Genomic DNA, 20,409 nt, shown 5'->3' with positions numbered 1-20,409 from the left:
TGGACTGTGAGCCAGGCCTGCAGGGTTCTGACCACGCTGCCCTGGGGGCCGGCCACCAGCATTGCTGACTCTGAGCCTTGTCTTGGCTGCCAGGTTTGGCACGTCAGGGAGCCAGCCAGGCCATGGGACTGGCTCCTCTCCAGCTTCAGTGGCAAGGCGGAGCCGGGAGGCTGGCCCTGCGGGAAGGGCCACAGGGCTCTGCAGGGAGGGTGGGCAGGTCCCTCCAGCCTGAGGAGCCATGCAGGCTGACCGCTCCCTCTCTGGCTCTCCTGATGACACCTGGTTTAATTCCACGAAGTTCGGCTTGCCACATCCAGCATGGCATCTAATCCCAACAGACCTGGGTTTGAATTCTGCTCCTAGTTCAGCTGTATGCCCTTGGACAAGTCATTTCATAAATCATCCTCTGTCTCTGTAAAGCAGGGAAGACAGCACCCACTTTGCAAGACTGTGTTAGAGAGGGAAGACCGCAAAGATCCCCCCAGCACAACAGCAAGTGAGTAAGTGGGAGCCATGTTGTGCCCACCATCTTGTTGGCTTACAGGAGGCAGCAGCTGCTACTGGGCCCGCCTCCCTTCTGAGTGAGCCCCAGAGGGCGCTGACTGAGCAAGTCCACGAGCAAGGAGCGGGTCTTTCCCAGAGCGGCAAACCTCCCAGGGAGGGCTCGGGCTCCATCTCCACTGGCGCCCAGCTGCCCACCAGCTATAACTCTGGGCTATGGCACCCGGGGGAACCGTGAAAGCCAAAGCTTTTACTCTCCACCTCCTGCTCTCCAGGCTAAGACTCCACCCCGCGCCTGTCCTCAGGCAGGTGAGTGGCTTCCTCTGTCTTGCGCGCCCTCTTCCTGGTGACTGTGGACTCTGTCCTCAGAGAGGTCAGACCACGTCTAGTCCCCATCTGCTTGTGCAGCAGCTCTGACCCTGCTACTGCCTGGGCAGGCGGGAAGGTAACCGTGAGTGCTCAGGCAATTTCACCTCACAGCAATCTGTAAATGCCCTAAGAAACCAGCTGTTAAAAGTGGGACTCTTCTGGGTGGGGAAACTGAGGGAGAGAGTGGGGCCACTTGCCTATCATCTTACCCCACTGCTCTCCTCCCAGCCCTTTTCTCTGGAGAAGTCCAAGCAGAGGTGACTACCAGCTAGCCATGGGGGTCTCACCTCCAGCACAGGACAGGCTCATTTACTTGACTGGGTGGCCAGCACTAGCCCATGAGCTGGGGCAACGGGAACTCAGCCAAGAGGGCATCACGGCTCAGCAGGCTGAGCCTGGCCAAGGAGGGTAGCTGTTTCTAGTCTAGCAGATGCAGACCACTAAACAGATCCCGCAGCTCCTGCCCTAGAGATTATAAATCATGTAATGCCCTCCAGCCCATATGTGACAAACCCAGGAGTGACCACTTTGCTTTCAAAAGCTCTACAGCTTGGGAGCCCCAGCACCTAGCACACTGCCAGGCAGATATGAGCTCGTTTCAGTGCCTCTCTTGTTAGTGTGTAACCTCAGGGAAGTTTCTTAAACCTCTGAGCCTTGGGTCGTACACCTGTAAAATGGGCCCAGTGATACCACCTCACAGGGCCACTGGAAGGGTTAAAGGAGCCCAAGGGGGTAGAGGCCTTACAAAGTGCTCAGTCATGGCAGCTGTGAATAACTCTGCTGCTGGTGATGGAATGCCTCAGATTACACCCCAAAACAAGCTCCATTTGACACTGTTCCCTTTAACATCTTTTTTGACAAATGCTGATCTTCCCATGAATAAGGAGAATGTTTTTTGTGGCCTGGGGGCCGGCAACCAGCCCATTTAGGAGCAGTGACCTCACCAAGATATTCATTTGAGGCAACGGGAGCCCTTGAATTGAAAAATAAAATTATCTTCCCTTTTTCTTCTGGGCATCGAAAACAAAACATACTCATAAACAAAACCCCTTGGAGGCTCTTCAGCAAGGGACACACTGATCAGGCTCAACAGCCCGGGTTGGAGTTTGGGGAGCTGACACACTGGTGGAGGAGGTGGAGTCAGAGGCTGGGCCTGGGCCTCAGCAAGGCTGTGAGGGGTCTGGGGCAGGGGCCAGCATCCCCAACTGCTCATGGGGAATGAGAAGGGGGCTAGCATTCATGCACACGGCCGGGTGGATGGTGACACCCGGCTGGGAACCTAGGAGGAGCAGCAGGCTGCGAGCAAGACCTCTTGCTCAGCTTTGGGCCTCTTGAGATCCCTGAGGAATGGAGCCCTGGGTCAGGGAGCTGTGTCTGGGAGTTGCTGGCAAGGAAGACAGAATTCTGAGCTCCTCTGTGGTGGGGAGGAGAAGGTGAAGAGAAGGTACTGGTCCAGAGTCACACAGCCAGGCAGTGTGAGCGCTTCCCTCCTGGGGTCTAGGGCTCCTCTACAAAGGCCTCAGGGATACCGGAGAGGAGCTGGCGGGCTTCCTTGGTGGATTTTCAAGGCCAACCCAAGCCCAGAGAAGCCACTCTGGGGTCCTCACCTGGACTAGCAGCCAAAGGATCACCTCTGCCAACGGGAAGTCTCAGTGCAGGTGGTTTTTATTATTAAAGCCAAGATTGGAAAATGGCTCTCACCCCCACCCCGCAACCCTCCCACCCTCCTCCAGACCCATCCCTTTATGTCCCCAGAAGGTGGAAACTAGATTTGTCTCGAAAAGACTCAGAAACGCTCATGCCTAAATGAGAGAATGAAGACAAATGAGATAGGCTCAGATGGTGGTCTGTGTGATTGTGTGGGCTCCACCCGGGATTCCTGGAAAAGACGGCTTGGGGGTGGGGCTGGAGAGCCCCTGCTCACAGTGCTGTTCCCGAGGGTCCAGGGTGGGCGTCGGGAACAAAGGCAACGGAAGAGGCTGAGCTGGCCCCCACGCTCTACCCTGCTGAAGCTGGGCCACAGGCTGGTTTTTGTAAAAGTGGTTTTAAAAAAAAACCCCAGCCACGAGCACCACCCTCCCCTGAGCAGGGTGAGAGGAGGCGCCAGCTCTGGGCTTTGAGGTCTGAGGCGTGTGGCCTCCTGGCCTGGCGTCACCTCCCTGGAGGCAGGCAGCACCCTGAGGGAAGCCAGGAGGGCTCCTGGGCCCCTCATGTGACCCTTGGTGGCCACCGGGGCCCCGGGGGAGCATCGAGATGGCTGTCTCCCTGCCTCCCTCCCAGCCTGCCTGGAGGCTCTAGGCTTCAGGGACCCTGTGCAACTTCTGCTCTTTGGATTCCAAAGATCTGAACTTTTCCTCCAGCACAGGCGCAGCCGGCTGGAAATGGATGACAGGCTTGATCTGAAAGACGGTGAAGCCCTCCCGGTTCTTCTGGTTAAACAGACTCACCCTGTGCTCCAGCTCAGGGCTGGGCTGGGCTGAGCCCTCTGGGCTGGGCTGGGCAAGGGGGGCGGAGTCCAAGGCCCTCCGGGAGGGGCAGGGGTCCTCCGACAGTGGGGACAACAGGTCCTGGACTGTGGCCTCTGCCGTATGCTGCTGAGATGGCGGCGGGGGCAGCGGCAGGGCGGAGGGGCTGGGCCTGGGGGACGGCTCCTCGCGGGCGGCGCTGCAGTCCGTGGAGGAGCCCAGCGTCTGACTGCTGTCACTCTGGGCCCGGGTGCCGGAGCTGCGCGTGGAGCGGGTGGCACTCTCGGAGCTGGCGCTGGCACCGGTGCCTTCGCTGCCGAGCTTCAGGGGCACGTCGACGGAAAAGAGGTCAGACGAGACGTTGGGCTGGTGGATGTCGATGGCGGCCGTGGTGACCACGCACACAGCTGGCTCTGGGACGCCGCTGTCTGCAAGAAAGGAGGGGTGCAGGTCACACTCCACCCTGGCTGCACCTCTGCACCCTGATGCGGGTGGGGCTAGATGGTGGGGGTGAGGTGAGTATGAATGGATTTGCTGGGAGAGGCCTTGGGAGATGGTCCAGGTTTCCAATATGCGCCACCTGCCCTGAGGGAGAATTATGCCTCCCTATCAGGTGCAGACATGTGACGGGCCTCAGCCAGTCACCTGCAGGAAGTGACCAGTGGCGTTTCCTGGAGAAGCTACATAAGCCAGCTGTGCTCTGCCCGTGCGGTCAACACTGTTCCAGAAGGCACGACAACTGTTCTGTCTGCTGGGAGATAGCGTAAAGTAACAGCCTGGCCAAAGAGCCCCTGGCCAGTGTCCCTGGCCCTTTGTTGATTTATTTAAACCACTCAAATGTGGGGTTGTTGTCACTGGGCACAGCATAACCGAGCCCATCCTGACTAACTCAGCACAGTCTGCTATGACAAGGAATCTGAATGTCATGGTCATTAGGACTCCAAGTTTTAAATGGGTCCAGCGTGAGACTCATGACCAGAGCTGTGCCCTCAGAAAACTGCCGAATTTTTATAGGATGCATTGTAAGTGGAGGGTGGAGGACATCCCAGAATGTCTTCGCTCTAAGTGAGAAGTATCAAGGGCCTGAATTACAGTAGGCGTAGTGTGGGCAAGGTTTCTCTCTAAAGTGGTACGGAGAGTAGGCTGGGGGAGAGGTTCAGGCTAGAGATGATGGTCTTTGAGATCAGCAGGTTGGATAAGGCTTTGGAAGAGGAGAAAGGGAGGGAAAGAGGCCTTAAAGGGGCTAAACTGCAGAAAAGATGAAATTCAGATGTATTCAGGATGACCCACACTATAACCTTCTAGCCTTAGAATGGAGTTTACAAGGATTTAAGGGCTCAGCAGTAAAGAATCTGCCTGCAATGCAGGAGGCCAGGTTCGATCCCTGGGTCAGGAAGATCTGGAAAAGGGAATGGCAACCTACTCCAGTATTCTTGCCTGGAAAATTCCATGGACAGAGAAGCCTGGTGGACTGCAGTCCATGGGGTTGCAAAGAGTTGGACACTACTGAGCAATGAACACTTTCACTTTTCAAGGGCTGTGAAACCCAAACCTTACAAGACTCAAGACACTGGCTAAAGAGAAACAAGACCCTGAAGGACTGAGTATTATTTTAAAACTCAACCTTTCTCATATGAAAACCACTAGGTCCCCTGAGACTTTCTGAAGTGCAAGAATGAAACATAAACAAGGACATGCCCAGTGCCTGTTGCTTCTCACACCCAATTATGCATTATCTCACCCCCCTCACGCTCATCCTGAAAGGTTCTCAGGTTGGGAAGTGCTGAGGTCATTAATTCCTAGATTCCAGCCCCTTTCCACCCCAGGGTCCCCCATGCACATCTTGGAGCACTCCCATCCCAGCACTCGAGCTCAGGTGCCAGAGTTTGCTGGGAACTCTGCCTGCGGCTATGGCTCATAGGGGCCAGGAGATGGACAGCCTGGTCGAGCTGTCCCTGGCCTGGATGTTAGGGGTTGCCAGGGTCACCTCTGGCGTGGGGCCACACAGAGGTTCTGGTACCCATGGAATAGCACCAACACAGACTTACCACTGCTGGGCCCATTGTAGTACTGGCTGATGTAGCTGTTCATGTCATCTTTCACCGTGGCGTCTGTGGAGGTGAGGACAGAGAAGGGTGAGTGAGGGTGAGCTGGACAGTCCAGGAGCAGGGGCTGTGGCCAGTTTGTGCTCCTCCCCCCAGTGTCTCTACCCCCATCACCACGAGGAGGCACTGGTCTCCCACAAGCTCCCTGCCACACGGTTCCTCCAGGGGGACCACGTGGCTCATCTGCCCCAGTGCTGGGCTGGGTACCAGGGACCCAGGTTCTGATGAAGCATCCAGCTTGCTGTGTGATATGAAGAAGCCCTTTCCTTCTCTGAGATAAGGGCCTGGAAATAGTCCTTTGGGGCTTTCCCTGCCTGGATAGCCTGAGTCTCTGAATCCATGTGAGTTTCTCACAGTCACCAGGAAAGCTCTCCTCAGTGCAAAAGCCTGAGTGCCATTTCAGCCGCACACAGCCAGCTGCAGAGGCAGATCTTGGACAACAGCGCCCTCGGTCTTCCACACTGCCCAGGAATGGACGCAGGCGCTGGGCACCCCCAGCCGTGCTCCCAGCACCCTGCTCCCAGCACATGGTGGGTGCTCAGTAAAGAGTTGCTGAATGAATAACCAATGAGAAGGTGTAAAGCTGTCCAGGTCTCAGGAGATGGCATGGGAACAGGGTCTCAAAGAATTGGTTCGTTGTTCTGATGGGGTGGGAAGGGATGAGAGAGGAGAGATAACTTGAGAGAGGCCTGAGCATGGTGAGGGGCGGGGGTGGGGAATGGACAGCAGAGGACAGGAGACCCCAAAGCCATCCTAAGGAGCTCTGCCTTGCCCCAAGCACAGTGAGGAGCCACAGGAAAGTGTGAACAGGCTCAAGTGTGAGGCACTCCCGAGGGTGCGCTGAGTGGCTGGGAAGGTGTCAGGCTGGACGGGAGACAGAAACAGCAATGCCCAGGGGAGGGGAGACAGGTCCTGTTGAGGCTGCAGGCGAGGATGGGGGTCTACACCCCCCAGAAGCCTCGGTCTGCAGGTGATGGAACCTGCTGCTCTCCGTGGCCGCCCTCCTGACACACCTGAGATCACTGCAGAAGCCTGTCTGCCCTGACACGGGGAGGCCGGTGGCGGCAACACAGCAACCTGGCTCTTAAAAGCTTTTTTGGCCTCTCTTGATCTTTAAATGCCTGTGGCCAGAGGTGTATTCTGCATTAATGCCTGAGCTGAGGGAGGGGCCCCAGGCTGGCTCCAGGCCCTGCTTCAGGATCAACCAGCAATGCGCCTCAGAATCAGACAGCAACACTCTTCTCCATGGCTCTTCATAATTTATGTTGTAAATGCTGTCTAGCCCTGCAGGCTGCCCCGGGAAGTGGGAGGAGGCCGGTGTGACTGCTCCTGGCAAGCAGTTCCAGGGCCACCAGGTCCACTGGGCCAGAGAGGTCTGGTCACTGATCTTGGTTTTATCCTGAGGGACCTGCAGTGTGGCTGTCGAGGGCCATGTCACAAGGGCAGGACAATAAACTCAGCTAAAGTATCCACAGACCGGTGAGTCCCACAGGGGCTCACGTGCAGGAGGTGGCCTGGCGTGAATGAGAAACACCCAGAGCCTGGGTTCCTGTGCTGCTACTGGGCAGGTCACATCCCCTCTCTGGGCCTCAGGTTTTCCATCTGTACCATGTACCATGGGGGAGCGGGTGGGGCTCTTAGAGACCGTGACAGCCAGGCTAGCTGGCTCCAGGCCCCTCAGCCAGCCCTGAAGTTCAAGAGGTGAGAGAGCAGAGTGGGAAGGGACCGGAGCCATCGAGGAACCGCACTCCCCCCGACCCCACCCTGTGTGAGCATCCTCTCAACCCCTGCCTGGGCTCTGCCCACCATGGCCTGTGCCCCTCACAGAACGGGCCTCCTGCCTCTCTGTTGAGCAGCTCTAATAATCAGATTCCTCTGTGCTCAGTTGGGGTGGCGTGCCTGGCCCTCCACCTCCAAGGAGCACAGGGCCTCCTGGGGACCTCCACTCTGTGATCAGGCAGCCAGTCTCCATCTCCATAGGAAGGGCCCACTCTGGGAGGCCTTGCAGATCTGGGGATCTGGGTCCTGTCCCCACATGCCTCAAGGCCACACCCCACTTCTCCTTACTACATGACAGACCTTCCAGCACTTACAAAGTCCTCACATCCTTCCCAAAATGTCTCTTCTCCTGAGAAACCCCTGTCCATGCTTCACTCCTCCCTGGTTTTCCAGCCTCTCAAGTCACTATGGGCTCCAGATGTGACCAAAACAGGGGAAGGGAGGCAGGAGGGAACTGACTGTCACTGTGTCCTTCAGAGCTCCAGACTGCGGATCGGGCACTTCACACAGCAACTTCCTTTCATCTTGCTTAACAGGTGGGTCCTCCTGGAGATCTGCTGGGATCTTCCCCTCACAAAGCCTAACATCCTCCAATCGGGTTCAGCAACCACCCTACTCTGCTGACTCATGAGTCTGTGGCCAACACGGATGCCCAGGCCAGGCCTCCTCTGCAGGCACTGGGGCCAAGCCAGCCAGGCCTTCACCAACCATAGCCGTGTCGGCTCCACAGAGGACTTCACATTTATCATCACAGGCAAATGTCAGCTTGTTGGTCTCAGCCCAGAGCCTGCTGAAAGCATTCTGAATCTTGATTCTGTCTGCTAAGGTATTCTCTCTTGTACCTCAGTGTTGCCTATTCAATTGAGGATGCTCAATCTTCATCAAAGCTGTGGATAAAAGTAACCCGAGCCAGGTGACCTTCAGCCCAGACATCTCTCAGCTTCTGACTGCTCTGGCCAACCGGACAGCTTCTCCTGGATGACCTCCAGCCACCTCTGACTCAACGTGTCCAAAAGAGAACTCAGTTTCTCCCCCACCTCCACCTTGGTGAATGGTACCCTGGGACCCTGGTCATTTCTCCACGCTTCTTCTCCATTCTTACCAGGAATTCAGCTCCTGCTGAACCTGTGACCAGTCAAGGGACCCCCAGATGCCCTCTGCCATCCAGCCTTGGGTCAGACCTCACGCTTTTCCCTTTGGCCTCTCATCATGCTTGCAGGGATTAATAAACGGGATTGCTCACTCCATGGATGTACCTGACACAGAACTTAGATCTCCAGGCGGCCACTGCAGGCCTGTCTAGTCTGCATTTGTTCCCTCTGCTCCAAACCTGTACCCACCCAGAGGCCTCAGAGTGAGTTTCAAGACAGTCAGAGCAAGGCCTTGCCCAGGCTTTTCCAGCAGTGTTGATCGCCACCCACACCCCCCTACTCTCTCTGCTTCAGGCAGGCCCCTTTCTCCACACTGACCACTTGGGCTGGGGCTTTGTCCCCTCCCACACAGAAGCCACATTTTACTCAGAGTCTCGCCAGCACTTAGCATGGGGCTTGGTGTATGCTACCCACCAATAAATAGGATGACTGGACAGTGACTGAGGCTGGGTCGGGGCCTGCAAGACCTCCCTGGACCATGCCCCTCAGGCTCTGAGACACTCCCTGCACCATGCAGCACACAGCCTTACTCTTGGTCTCTGGTACTTCCTGCCCAGAGACTAATGACTGCTGGTGTCTGGGAGCCTGCAGGGAGGGAATGCAGGCAGGCAGGCATGGATGCATGTGGCCAGGAAGAGGCCATCAGTGAGCCCCGACATGGGGCTGCCCACCCTCCATCTAAGAGAACCCCTGCCCCAAGGTTTGCTTTGATTTGGCACGAAGGAGCCCTAAGGCCATGTAGGAACTGCCGCACAGGAGGACTGGGTTGGCTGACCCTGGAGGGGTGAGAAAGAAGGGCTGGTACAAACTCAGGCTCCAGGACAAAACAGCCCAGGTGCCAACCCCAGCTCTGCAGACATCTGGTCTGTGTCCTTAGGCAAATCCCTCGCCACTCTGAGCCTCAGCTTCCTCAGTAAAATGGGAATAAGAAATACCTGCTTGCTGGTGAGCTATACGTTTCACTGGGATGATGAAGGTCAAGTCTAACCTGGGTCTGTCCATCACCTCCCTGAAACCCTGGCCCACGGCGCTCCCTGCTGGCCCCTAAGTTCAGGTCACTTCTGTGGCAGCTGCCGCAGCTGCTCTCAACCACCCAGCACTTTTTCCTAGGGCGTGAGTACTCCATGCAGCCATCCTGACTGATCCTCCTAAAGCTGGTTGAGTGCTGTGGTGGCAGTGCTCATTATGTGGGTGTGCTCCTTGGGCAGAGCCCCAACCTGCCCAGCGAGGTGGAGCAAGAGGGCGGTGAGTCAGGTGGGCCTCCCTGGGTGGCGGGACTGGCCAGGCTGTTGGGGTGGGAGTCAGGAGTCAGGACGGCACACCCACACGTCCTGTGCAGATCCGAGCCCAGAGGGAGACCCTGATTCCTGGCCAGGGCTCCCACTGCCACACTCCGAGCTGCTGCCCCACAGCTCAGCAGCCCTCACGGAGAAAGGACACCACCGAGAAAAGAGCACCAGCTGTGTACCAGGCCGAGGGCAGTGTGTGTGGCTGAGTGCTCAGTCCTTCTCAGTGGGGTGTGCTTCTGCTCCTAGTTGGGACAATTAGAGTTCAGACCCAGGACAGCTGCATAATTTGTGGGGCCCTTTGTTTAAAAAGCATTAAGGCCCAGAAATAAACTCACCCATATATGGTCAATTAATTTACAGCAAAGGAGCTAAGAATATATAAGGAGGAAAGGAAAGTCTCTTCAGTAAGTGGTCCTGGGAAAACCGGACCCCTAACTTACACCATACACAAAAATTTACTCAATGAATTAAGACTTGTATGTAAAACCTGAAATCATAAAAGTCTTAGAAGAAAACATAGGCTGTAGGTAAGCTCCTTGACCTTGGTCTTGGCAATGATTTTTTTATTTGACACTAAAACAAAAGCAATGAAAGCAAAAAATAAACCAGTAGGACTATACTAAACTAAAAAGCTTCTGCACAGCAAAGGAAACCATCAACAAAACGAATGGCAACCTACTGAATGGAAGAAAATATTTGCAAATCATACCCAATAAGGATTTATATCCAAAATATATAAAGAACTCATACAACTCAATAGCAAAAAAATAATCCAATTTAAATATTGGATCTGAATAGACATTTTCCTGAAGAAAACACAGAGTAGGTCAGAGGTACATGAAAGGAGCTCAACTTCACTCAACGTAAGGAGTGCAACTAAGCACAAACCAGAACCACAGGCAGATGTCACCTCGCACACGGTATAACAGCTAGAATCACAAGGACAGAGATAGTAAGAGGTGGTGAGACGGCAGAGAAAAGAGAACCCCAGTACACTGTTGGCGGAAATATAAATTGGTGTGGCCACTCTGGAACACAGTATGGAGGTTCCTCAAAAAAAATTAATAGAACTACGATATGATCCAGCAGTTCTACTTCTGGGTACATATCTGAAGAAAACAACAACACTCATTTGAAAAGATGCATGCATCCCAATGTACACAGCAGCATTATTTATAATAGCCAAGATATGGAAATGACCTAAGTGTCCAAGAACAGATGACTGGATAAAGAAGATGTGGTATGCACACACACACACAGGAATGTTACTCAGCCATAAAAAAGAATGAGATCCTGACATCTGCAACAACCTGGATGGACCAGAGGGCATTGTGCTTAAGTGAAGTAAGTCAGACAAAGACACAGTATGATCTTACTTACATGTGGAATCTAAAAACAAAACCTGAAACAAACAAATGCTCTGAGCTCAGAGATACAGAGAACAGATTGGTGGTTCTCAGAGACAGGGGTTGGGCAAACAAGGGAGGGGCTGTGAAATGGGTGGGCGAAGGGGCTCCAAAGGTACAAACTTCCGGTTATACGGTAAATGTCACGGGGATATGCTACAAAATGGTCACTATAGTTAGTTCTGTATGGTATATTTGAAAATTGCTAAGAGAATAAATCTCAAAAGTTCTCCTCACAATAAATAAAATTCTGTAACTATGCATAGTGATGGATGCTATCTAGACTTACTGTGATTCTCTAGTATATACAAGTATTTTCAGGTATATCTGAAATCAATATATCAATCACTGAAAGAAAAAACATTAAGAATTTTGAGAGAGTGACACCAGAGCAATGAACCAAGTGTGACACCCTCGGTGACTGCATGGGTCACCCCACCATGAAGCCAGTCCAGAGAGGTCAAGTAACTTGTTCAAGGCCAAGGTAAGATTCAAACCCAGCCCTGAGTCTGAATCCCACCTCTTTCTTTTAGAACCACCCACACCTCCCTGCCCTGGTATCTGCCTCTCTGCTTTATGTGAGGTGCCCCAGTTCTAGTGCTACAGCTCTGGGGGCTCTCCTGGGTCTCCAGTGCCCCCCATAGGGAGGCCAGTGATGGCAGAAAGCCCGACTTGCCCCCATCAGCACATAGGCCTCTCCTCTCCCAAGGTGAGACCTGGTGCACCTCCGTGGAGGTTTCTCCAAGCGCTGGTGCAGTGTGGGGGTGGTGGGGGGTGGATGCCGAGGTTCACTGTGATATATGGTAAAAGCTGTGGCACTCCCACCAGGGGCTGTAATTCATAAGTTATGGGCGAGCTTCAAGACTAATAAATTTGGGAGGGAAGTATTAATGACTACACAGGGGCACTGTGAACTTGGCAGGCCCCAAAGCCTGGAACTTTGCAGTCCGGGTTTTAAAAATGATTTGTGCTGGAGCAAGTTTAAACAGAAGCTGGTTGGCGTTAGTCTGACAGTGACCCGCTGGCAACCGTGGGGACTGCAGGAGCTGCTTCTCCTGCCACGACTGAAGCTGGCACTCCAACCCCCGCTGCTGCCTCCTTCCCCACCCCCATACCCCAAGAATGGCCGGCCCTCCCCTGAGGCTCCAGAGACTTATTGCTGATGTCTGCAGGTTAATCCCCGGATTGTCTGTGTACTAGTGTGACACGCTGAGCCTTGGGGCCCTTGCTGGCCTGAAGGTCATGGTGAGCAACAAATGCTGCCCTTTCTCCCTCTCCAGTGTGGCCCAGACTGCCCCTAGCTTGTCTAGCCATGATTTCTAACATCATGGAAATCCCTCTCTGGACACAAGTCCCGGTCAGAGAGACATGAGCTGGGGTGCCCTGACTCCTCAGCCCATCCGAGGCCGTGAATCATGCATGCCACTTGCTAGCCCGGCAAGGCTTCTGCTCTCTGTCTCCGGGGAACTGCCTTTGCTATTGACGGCTCTGGGGGTTGGCAGTCAAGTGACAGGTTGGGAAATGTGCTAGTTCTCTGCTGAGTTGGGCAGGGCCGGTGTGCCCCTAGAGAGCTGGGAGGCAGGGATGTCACGGGGGAGACAAAGGAGAGCAAGGGTAGGGCTCCAGGGCTAGATGGGAGGGGCACTGGCAATGGCTCCCAGGGGTGCACGTTTGCCAGCTCTGTGGGAGATCTGAGTGCCCTATTCAGACATGCCTCTAGTTTCCAGGAGGGTTGGCACAGAATCCGTGACCCCCCTGGCTGGCACATGTAGCCAATCACTTTCTCCCTTCTTATTCTGCCTCCCTCCACTTCCTGCTGGAAGGTGCCCACCGTGGGGACTGCAGGGAGAGGAGGAACAGGGTGGAGAGGCAGGGACTCATGGCTTCACAATACTAAAATGTGTGCGGTTACTTTAAATGCTTGGCTTGTTTGCAGACTCTGTGACCTCAGATCTTGACACCCTGTGAATCCAAGTGTGGCATCAGGTGTCCGGGATCTGGAGGTCATTGGCTGGTGGGGGGATAGTAATGGCCAGGCTGTTATCTCAAGAGCTAAGGCTCCTGGTGAGAGAGGCAGAGAGGTGCTGCAGAATGACTGGCTGTACAGGAGGTGCCACCTGAGCTCAGGTGTTCAAAGGTGTGTGCTGCCGAAGACGGAACAGCGCTGAGTAGGCCCCAGCACCAGGTGAGCTGCAGTCTCACCTGGTGGCTTGAGCAGCCACCACGGGCAGAGCACGGAGGCGGCTCCCTCACCTCACTTTGCTCCGTCAGCAGGAAGGTCCTGGGATGGGCCAGTTGTACGTGCTAAGTTGCTTCAGTTGTGTCCAACTCTGTGCAACCCTGTGGACTGTAGTCCACCAGGCTTCTCCCCATGGGATTCTCCAGGCAAGAACACCAGAGTGGGTTGCCATGTCCTCCTCCAGGGGATCTTCCTGCCCCAGGGATTGAACCTGTGTCTCTTTAAGTCTCCTGCACTGGCAGGCAAGTTCTTTACCACCTGCGCCACCTGGGAAGACCCTGGGATAGGCTGTAAACCTGCTCCTCTCATCCTTGGAAAACAGGACAAAGTGGGCAAAAGTTGCCACCAACTTCCAGAATTTCCAAAACGAAGATTCTCATATTCTGGATTCCCCATGCCCTGGCATGGGGAGCTGCAAGCCACAAGTGGGGTTTCTGGAGTGGGCTACTGCCAGAAGCCCCCTGAGCGCTGAGAGAAGACCCAGGGTTGCAGGACCCATAGTGAAACAAGCGATGTCCACAGATTTGTTCTGTTCTTCAATCAGTTATGAGCTTGCAGACTATATTCCATGCAGATCACTCTGTGGGGAGCCTGCCAACGGCCAGGTGTGGCCCTGAAGACAAAATGCGGGGGCGACCTGGCAAGCGGGAGTTCATATAAGGTCTCAAGGGAAGGACGTGGTGACCGGGAGCTGACTCTGAGACGGGTTTGAAGGATGAAAAGAAGTTTGGCAGGCAGGCCTGTCCTGCCAGTGAACAGCATGTGGAAAGCCTCAGGGACTTACTACTACACAGAACACTTCTCCAAACGCAGAGATGTTTCACTCAGCCAGAGTGAAAGTGAAGACGGAGTGCAGAGTGGAAGGAGATGAGACGGCAGTGAGTGGGAGGGGGCAAGACCATCAGGGGCCTTATATGCCACCTGTTACAAGCTGAGTCACCATGTCCTCCGCCTCCAAAGTCATATGTTGAAATCCTAACCCACAGGACCTCAGAATGTGATCTGATTTGGAAATGAGATTGTTTTAGACTGAATTAGTTAAGATGAGGTCATACATTGGAGTAGGGCGGGCCCCAGACCCAACACGACTAGGGTCCTTGTAAAAAGGGAAATCCAGACACAGAGGCACACACAGGGAGGACGCCATGTGAAGGGAAGGCAGAGGTCAGGGTGACGCTTCTACAAGCGAAGGGACGCCAAGGGTTACCAGCAGCGCGCCAGGAGCCGGGGGAGAGGCAGCAGCAGATGCTCCCTCCCAACCTCAGAAGGAGCCAATCCTGCCAAGAGCCTGATCCCAGACTTCCAGCCTCCAGAACTCAGAGGCAGGAAACTTCTGTGGGTTAAGCCGCCCAGTTTGCAGGACTTTATTTCAGCAGCTCGAGCAAATAACCAGTCGAGGTATTAAGTCAGAGAGTGACATGAAAGATTTATGGAAGATCACCGTGTGCATGTGTGTGTGTGTGCGTGTGTGTGTGTGTGTGTGTGTGTGTGTGTGTGTGTATGTGTGTGTGTGCTGGGGGGAAAAGAGTGAAGAGGGCACCCAAGGGGGCAAAGCTGAGGTCAAGGAAGTGGATGAGGTCCAGAAAGAGGGAGGCTGAACAATGCAGATGAAAAGTTGGGAATGTTTCAAAATATATGCAGGCAGTAAAACCAGCAGGATTGGTGATGAGTTATGAGCAGAACCTACAAAGCCCTGGAAACTCAGAGCAAAGGCAGGAATCAGGCTACAACTGAACACAAATGAATGTCAAACTCTGCATGGGCATATAGAAAGTCAAGGATGGGCTGTGGGGAGAGCAGAGCCATGACCTGGCTCAACTCTGAGCTCAGGCCAGGCAGCCACCACAAGGCTCAATCACAGGAGCCTTGGGTCCAGAACAAAAAAGCAGGGGTGAGCCCTTAACACTCTGCCCTAGTCTTGCAGCTCCCTGAGAAGTGCACTTAGTCTAGATGTCATTCTGAAAGGGACAGAAACACTGGAATGCTCAGGGAGGGACTGTATGGCAAGAACCTGGAGGGCTTGTGTCCCCTGAGAAGTGGCTGTGGGAATGGAGGTGACAGTCCCTGGAGGAGAAGACACTCAGAGGCCAGTTTCTGAAAGGATGTCTCAGCTGGGAGACATAAAAGCTTCATCCAGGTGGGAGAGGTGTGTGCCAGGGGCAGACCTTGGCTCAGTCTGAGAAGTACTTTCTAACAGGCAGAGTCATGTGAAGTTGGGTTGGCCTGGGCTTCCTTGGGAGGTTCCAGGTACCTGTTCTTAGAGGCTGGTAAACCTTTTGGCAGGGGTTCTAGATGGGATTAGCACATCAGCTGAAGAGCTAGACTCAGAAGTCCTGAGTCCCCAACTTCTAAAGTTCTAAGGTTGGAAGGTCTCTCAAAAGATCATAATAGCAATCACCCTACTCCCCAAAACCTGTTCACAGCACCTTGTAGCCTACAGAGCTTTCTCACGTCCACCAGCTCCCCAGACTTCCTGTGAGGCAGACAGAGCCGGAGTTATGAGCCCACTTTACAGAAGGGAGCACTGAGACCCCAAGTCACAGAGCTGGGGAGTGGCAGAGTCTGGAGCTCTGGCTTCCTGCCTCCCAGCCCGCCCAGCCCCGCCTGGCTGTCACTGCCCTGGCGAGGGGCATAGAGCACGCCAAGGTGAAGAGGGCCCTAGATCAAGCTGCACTTAGCCCAGTCCAGCACCTCCGTTTCCACGTGACCCCATCAAGTTCTCCTGATTTCTTTGAGCCTGAGTTTCTCCCTCCATATGACAGAAAAGAGGTGTGAGGATGGAATGAAATCACACTGTAAAAAGCTTCTCTTGGAGGCATCTGGGTAGTTCCCTTACCTTTAGGTCAAAAAGGTGGTCCTAGAAAAATCCCAGGGACAGCAGAGCCTGGTGCCCTGCTGTCTGTGGGGTCGCACAGAGTCGGACACAACTGAAGTGACTTAGCAGCAGCAGCAATGTATTCTGAATTATTAGGGGAAGTCAATATTTAAAAAAAATATCTTGGTAAAGTGAAGGAATCCCTTACCCATCATTTTAGCAACAGCACTTTCAGGGGCAAGTCAGGGCAGGGTAGAGTCAGACCGGAGCAGCAAGGGTGCCTGGGGAGGGGAACCTGCGTCCAGGCTCCCGGGTCGCCCTGGGGGCTCTAACAAGGCTTCAGATCTCCCCTGCTGGCCCCTGTGCCCCCTGAGCTTGGAGCCAAGCCCTGGCCTGAGCCTGTCAGAACACAGCCTCCCCAAACCCCACAAAGGCCCAAACCTGAGAGCTGCATCACCACGGAGTGGAATTTCCACCCCAATCACAAAATACCACCACCTGACATTTGCAGGACTACTTTGCAATTCTGAAAGCCACTTACACCTGCTTCCTGCGGCCTCACATGAACCTGTGAGGAAGGCTCAGCACTGTTCCCATTTGCCAGCTAGTGAAACCAAGGCCCAGAAAGGTTAAGTCCCCACTGCAAGGTGACACAGTTGGTCTTCCCTAGAGAAAAGTCTGCCCTAGGGTACTGCTGAGGCCCCCGTCGCCACCAACATCACTGGCCCATAAATCTACCACCATCTTCAAGGCTTAGGTTCTGGGCTATTCTGGCCCCAGGCCTGGACTGGAAACCTAGCTCTGTACCTTTGGACGACTTTTCTGGGGCTCAGTTCCGTCACCCATAAAGTAGGAAAGTCTCCTGCAAGTTGCCGTAAGGAATGGGGAGGTGATACACTCAAAGCAGGCAAGATGCCTACAGGCCACTGAGGTCATGTCGAAATCGCGTCAAGGAAGCTTGACTGAACGCTGTCTCCGAGGCTGAGAAAGGCAGTCCCGGGGAGCAATTAACTAGGGTTCCCCCCGCCACCACCAAAATGGTGGGCCGACATCGGGACACAGACCCGTCAGGAGACGTGCTCCAGCTCCCGGACGCTGTGGCTGTGCACAGAGCCCGGGGGCTGGGAGGCAGCTCCCCACGGCGGGGCTGGGGAGGCGCCGGCGGACTCACCTTGCGCGGGCTGCAGCTCCTCCACAACGCTCTCGGCCGCCGTCTCCTCGGCCCACGTGCCGGCCTCCACCACCTTGTAGCGGCTGCGCGGCTGGCTGAGCACGTGCGGGGCCTGAAGCGCCGCCTCGCGCTCCGCCGCCAGGTCCAAGTCCTGCTGTGCCAGGTGCGCCCGCAGCTGCCGGATCTCAAACTGCAAGAAGGAGAGGGGCGGTGGGCGGTGGGCGGCACGGGGACCCGGGCCCTGCCAGACGTCTGGGCTCTTTCCTTTTGGGGGAGCGGGGAGGAAGGCGCTGAGCCTCCAAAGGCTGGAGGGGGCGTTCCTTTATAAATCTCCCACGACACTAATGGCATGAGTCCCTGACGTTTATGGAGGCTTTTCCAAGTAATAAAACATGTCCCGTGTCCCATCTCTGATACTGTGTCGTCTGGCCCCATAGGGAGGACAAGATGGCCGTAAGAGGAACACAATGGTGTTTGCAAAACGAAAACAACAAAAAAACATCGCAGGAGGAGTCGGGGAACATCGGACTTGAATCCTGTTCTAGTTACTTGTCTAAACGTGTGACCCCCAAAATAAGAACCTTATTCAGGTGTCTTACACCGATGTTTAGCGGAGGGCTGGAAACCCCACAATATCCAGGGCCAGTGGTAACCTGCCACGGAAGCCCATCGTGGCATCATGTGCTCGCTGGGCGGCGCCTGACCCACTTGTCTTGCAGCAACGCCCACATCCTTCTCGGAGGTGTTCTGAGCACTGCTCAGACAGGACTGGCTCTGTTCCCAACCCTGTGGCTTTAGGGCCACGTGGCCGTGGTTTCTGTCTGTGTAAAATGGGGGTTATCACCCCACAGAGCTCTTCATAAAGGCTTTGTAAAAGGCGTCATACATTTTTATTTTGGTTTAAATTCTTGTTGTTGGGGAAAGTTTCCTAGAGAGGCTTTCAGATGCCTCTTGGGGTTGTGGCTGAGATGGCTGTTCACACTCTGGGGCCTTCCTGGGTCATCCGGGCGAAGGCAAAGTTTGGGTCTGACGCTGAATGACCTGACTGCGGACTCGGGAGGAAGGAGAGTCTTTACTGCCACCTAGTGTTCCAAACACACATTGCATCGCTTTTGCACAACTCCACAATCTCCAGTCAAACCCCCAAAGACCTGAAGCTGGGGGTTAGCTCCCTACCTAGGAGATTACCTGCTTGCTCACGATTCCAACCTCCAGCCTTGGCCCCTCCCTGCAATGTCAGGTCACACTTCCAGCTGCCTGCCTGACAGCAACAGAATTGGGTCACAGGCATCACAAACTCAACCTAAACAGGACTGTTCACTCTGTTCTCACAGCTGCTCCTCAGGCGCTTTCATCTCATTTTAGCTGGGTCCAAAAATGTAATCTCCTCCCTTGCCTCCTCACTTTCCATTTGCCTTGCCATCCACTCTGCCCTCAAGGCCAGCTCCCGAAGGGCTACCCCAAGTCTACCCACCTCCCGCACCTCCACAGCCAGTGCTCACCTGGATGATTACAGCCCCACATCCTCTACCATCCATCCTCCAACAGAGGCCAGAGGGGTTCTCATAAACCCAGATCAGATCATGTCACCCCCTTGTCATGTCTCCCCTTGGGTGGGAGAAAACCCAAGCTTTTTACCCTTGACTTACAGAGCAGGTGTGTGTTCTGGCTCTGTTTATTTGGCCCACTTCATCTCATTCTTTCTCCCTTTACCTCTCACTGGGACACACACCTTCTCAAAACTCCTTAAACACTCTAAGCCTGTGTTGGTCTCAGGATCACTTCCCCAGTGACCTCTGGTCCTGCATCACACGGCTGCCCCTGCCCCCTTGGAGGCGTTCCCAGACTCCTAGCCCAGGCACTCCATCCCTTTATCCTGTTTGAGTTCTCTACATTGCACTTAGTACCTTCTGATTGTTTTATTTATTTTAATGCTTCACCATTTTTCCTTTGATGAAAGTGAAACACAATTCAAGGAGTCACTAACACTAGAGTGGCTAGGCAGCAAACTGACATTGGGACAACTTCCCAATGGCAGTGTTCACGGGGTTTGTCTCTAGGACCACTCAGGTCTGGGTAGACTTCATCAGCCTCCTGCCTGAGGACACGCCTCAGGCCCACCTGTGTGCTGAGAGCAGAGCAGGGAAATGGGGCTGAGGGTCCAGCCACGAGATGAAAGGACATTTACCAGATTCTGGGAGTGCACCTCACCCAGTGTTCACTCACAGAGCCCTCTGGGTCAGTTTCTCCAGAGGCTGAAACGCTTGCCTCTTGTGTGATGGGGGGGCATGGTCTCCTGACTGCGCAGGATTTGCAAGGGGACCTGGAGGGTTCAGATAGCATGTGTACAAACTTTTAGCCCACCCCTCTCCACTATGGGCAGCTTCACGCTCACCCCTTCCTTCCAAACTCTCCAGGGTTCCGAGGGGGAATTAGCCCCTTTCCTTCACTAGCCACCTCTTCACACAGTCCCTTAGTTATAGATCCTCCTCTCTTCAAGACCAGTTACCGCTTTCTTGCTCACGCTCCACTTCCTGCAAATCCACAGAAATCTCTCTCTCCTCTCTGTCCTGATGGACAGGACTTAAAGGATTTCTCAATTTTTATCTGTTTTTTCTTTTTTTTTCTTTACCACCATCTTAGTGGAGTTTGGGGAAGGAGATCAGATAAACACATGTGGTCACTCCACCATTTTCTTCAAAAGCTGTCTATGGGTTTTCCTCTCTCAGCTGCAGTGGTGTGCAGGATTTAAAATAAAAAGAGGCCTGATTTACAGTGCAGGCTAATCTCTGGTAAATTCACCATGGCCAGTTCCAGACTACCAACACGACGTTATGCAGAACAGGGAAGAAATGAGCACAACTGGCCCTCAGGAGCCAGTGAGCGCCCCAGCACCCCAATGCCACCCTGGCGCTCTGTTAGAGCAGGCATGCAGAATATAATCTACACGAGAGTAAAGTACAGAAGATAATCTCTGCGAGAGAGGGGTCTTGTGGGTCTTGTCTGTCTTGTTGCCCGGTACACAGAAGGCCCTCAATAAGTATTGCTGAGTGAATCCATACACAAATGTGTGAAACTAGCCAGTTTTGCCCAATTCTGTGGTTTCAGGCTGAGTCCTA

General features: G+C 54.1%; 1 protein-coding gene across 4 annotated transcripts in view; it reads right to left on the bottom strand.

Annotated features, from left to right (window-relative positions):
* Positions 1–2,610: 2,610 nt before the first annotated feature.
* The window catches only part of TMEM266 (transmembrane protein 266), a 123,949-nt gene continuing 106,150 nt past the window's right edge, over positions 2,611–20,409 (bottom strand). For all 4 annotated transcript variants that reach the window (XM_070358541.1, XM_070358543.1, XM_070358544.1 and 1 more), the window contains 3 exons: positions 17,291–17,480; positions 5,384–5,446; positions 2,611–3,763 (listed from right to left, as the gene is read on the bottom strand). In XM_070358541.1, coding sequence (XP_070214642.1) covers positions 3,165–3,763; positions 5,384–5,446; positions 17,291–17,480 — 852 coding nt within the window. In that variant the 3' untranslated portion in view covers positions 2,611–3,164. The remainder of the gene's footprint in view (positions 3,764–5,383; positions 5,447–17,290; positions 17,481–20,409) is intronic.

The sequence above is a fragment of the Bos mutus genome, chromosome 21 (genome assembly GCF_027580195.1).
Source record: "Bos mutus isolate GX-2022 chromosome 21, NWIPB_WYAK_1.1, whole genome shotgun sequence".
NCBI lineage: Eukaryota > Metazoa > Chordata > Mammalia > Artiodactyla > Bovidae > Bos > Bos mutus.
Note: the sequence above shows the minus strand (reverse complement) of the source record. Positions and strands in the feature narration are given on the sequence as shown.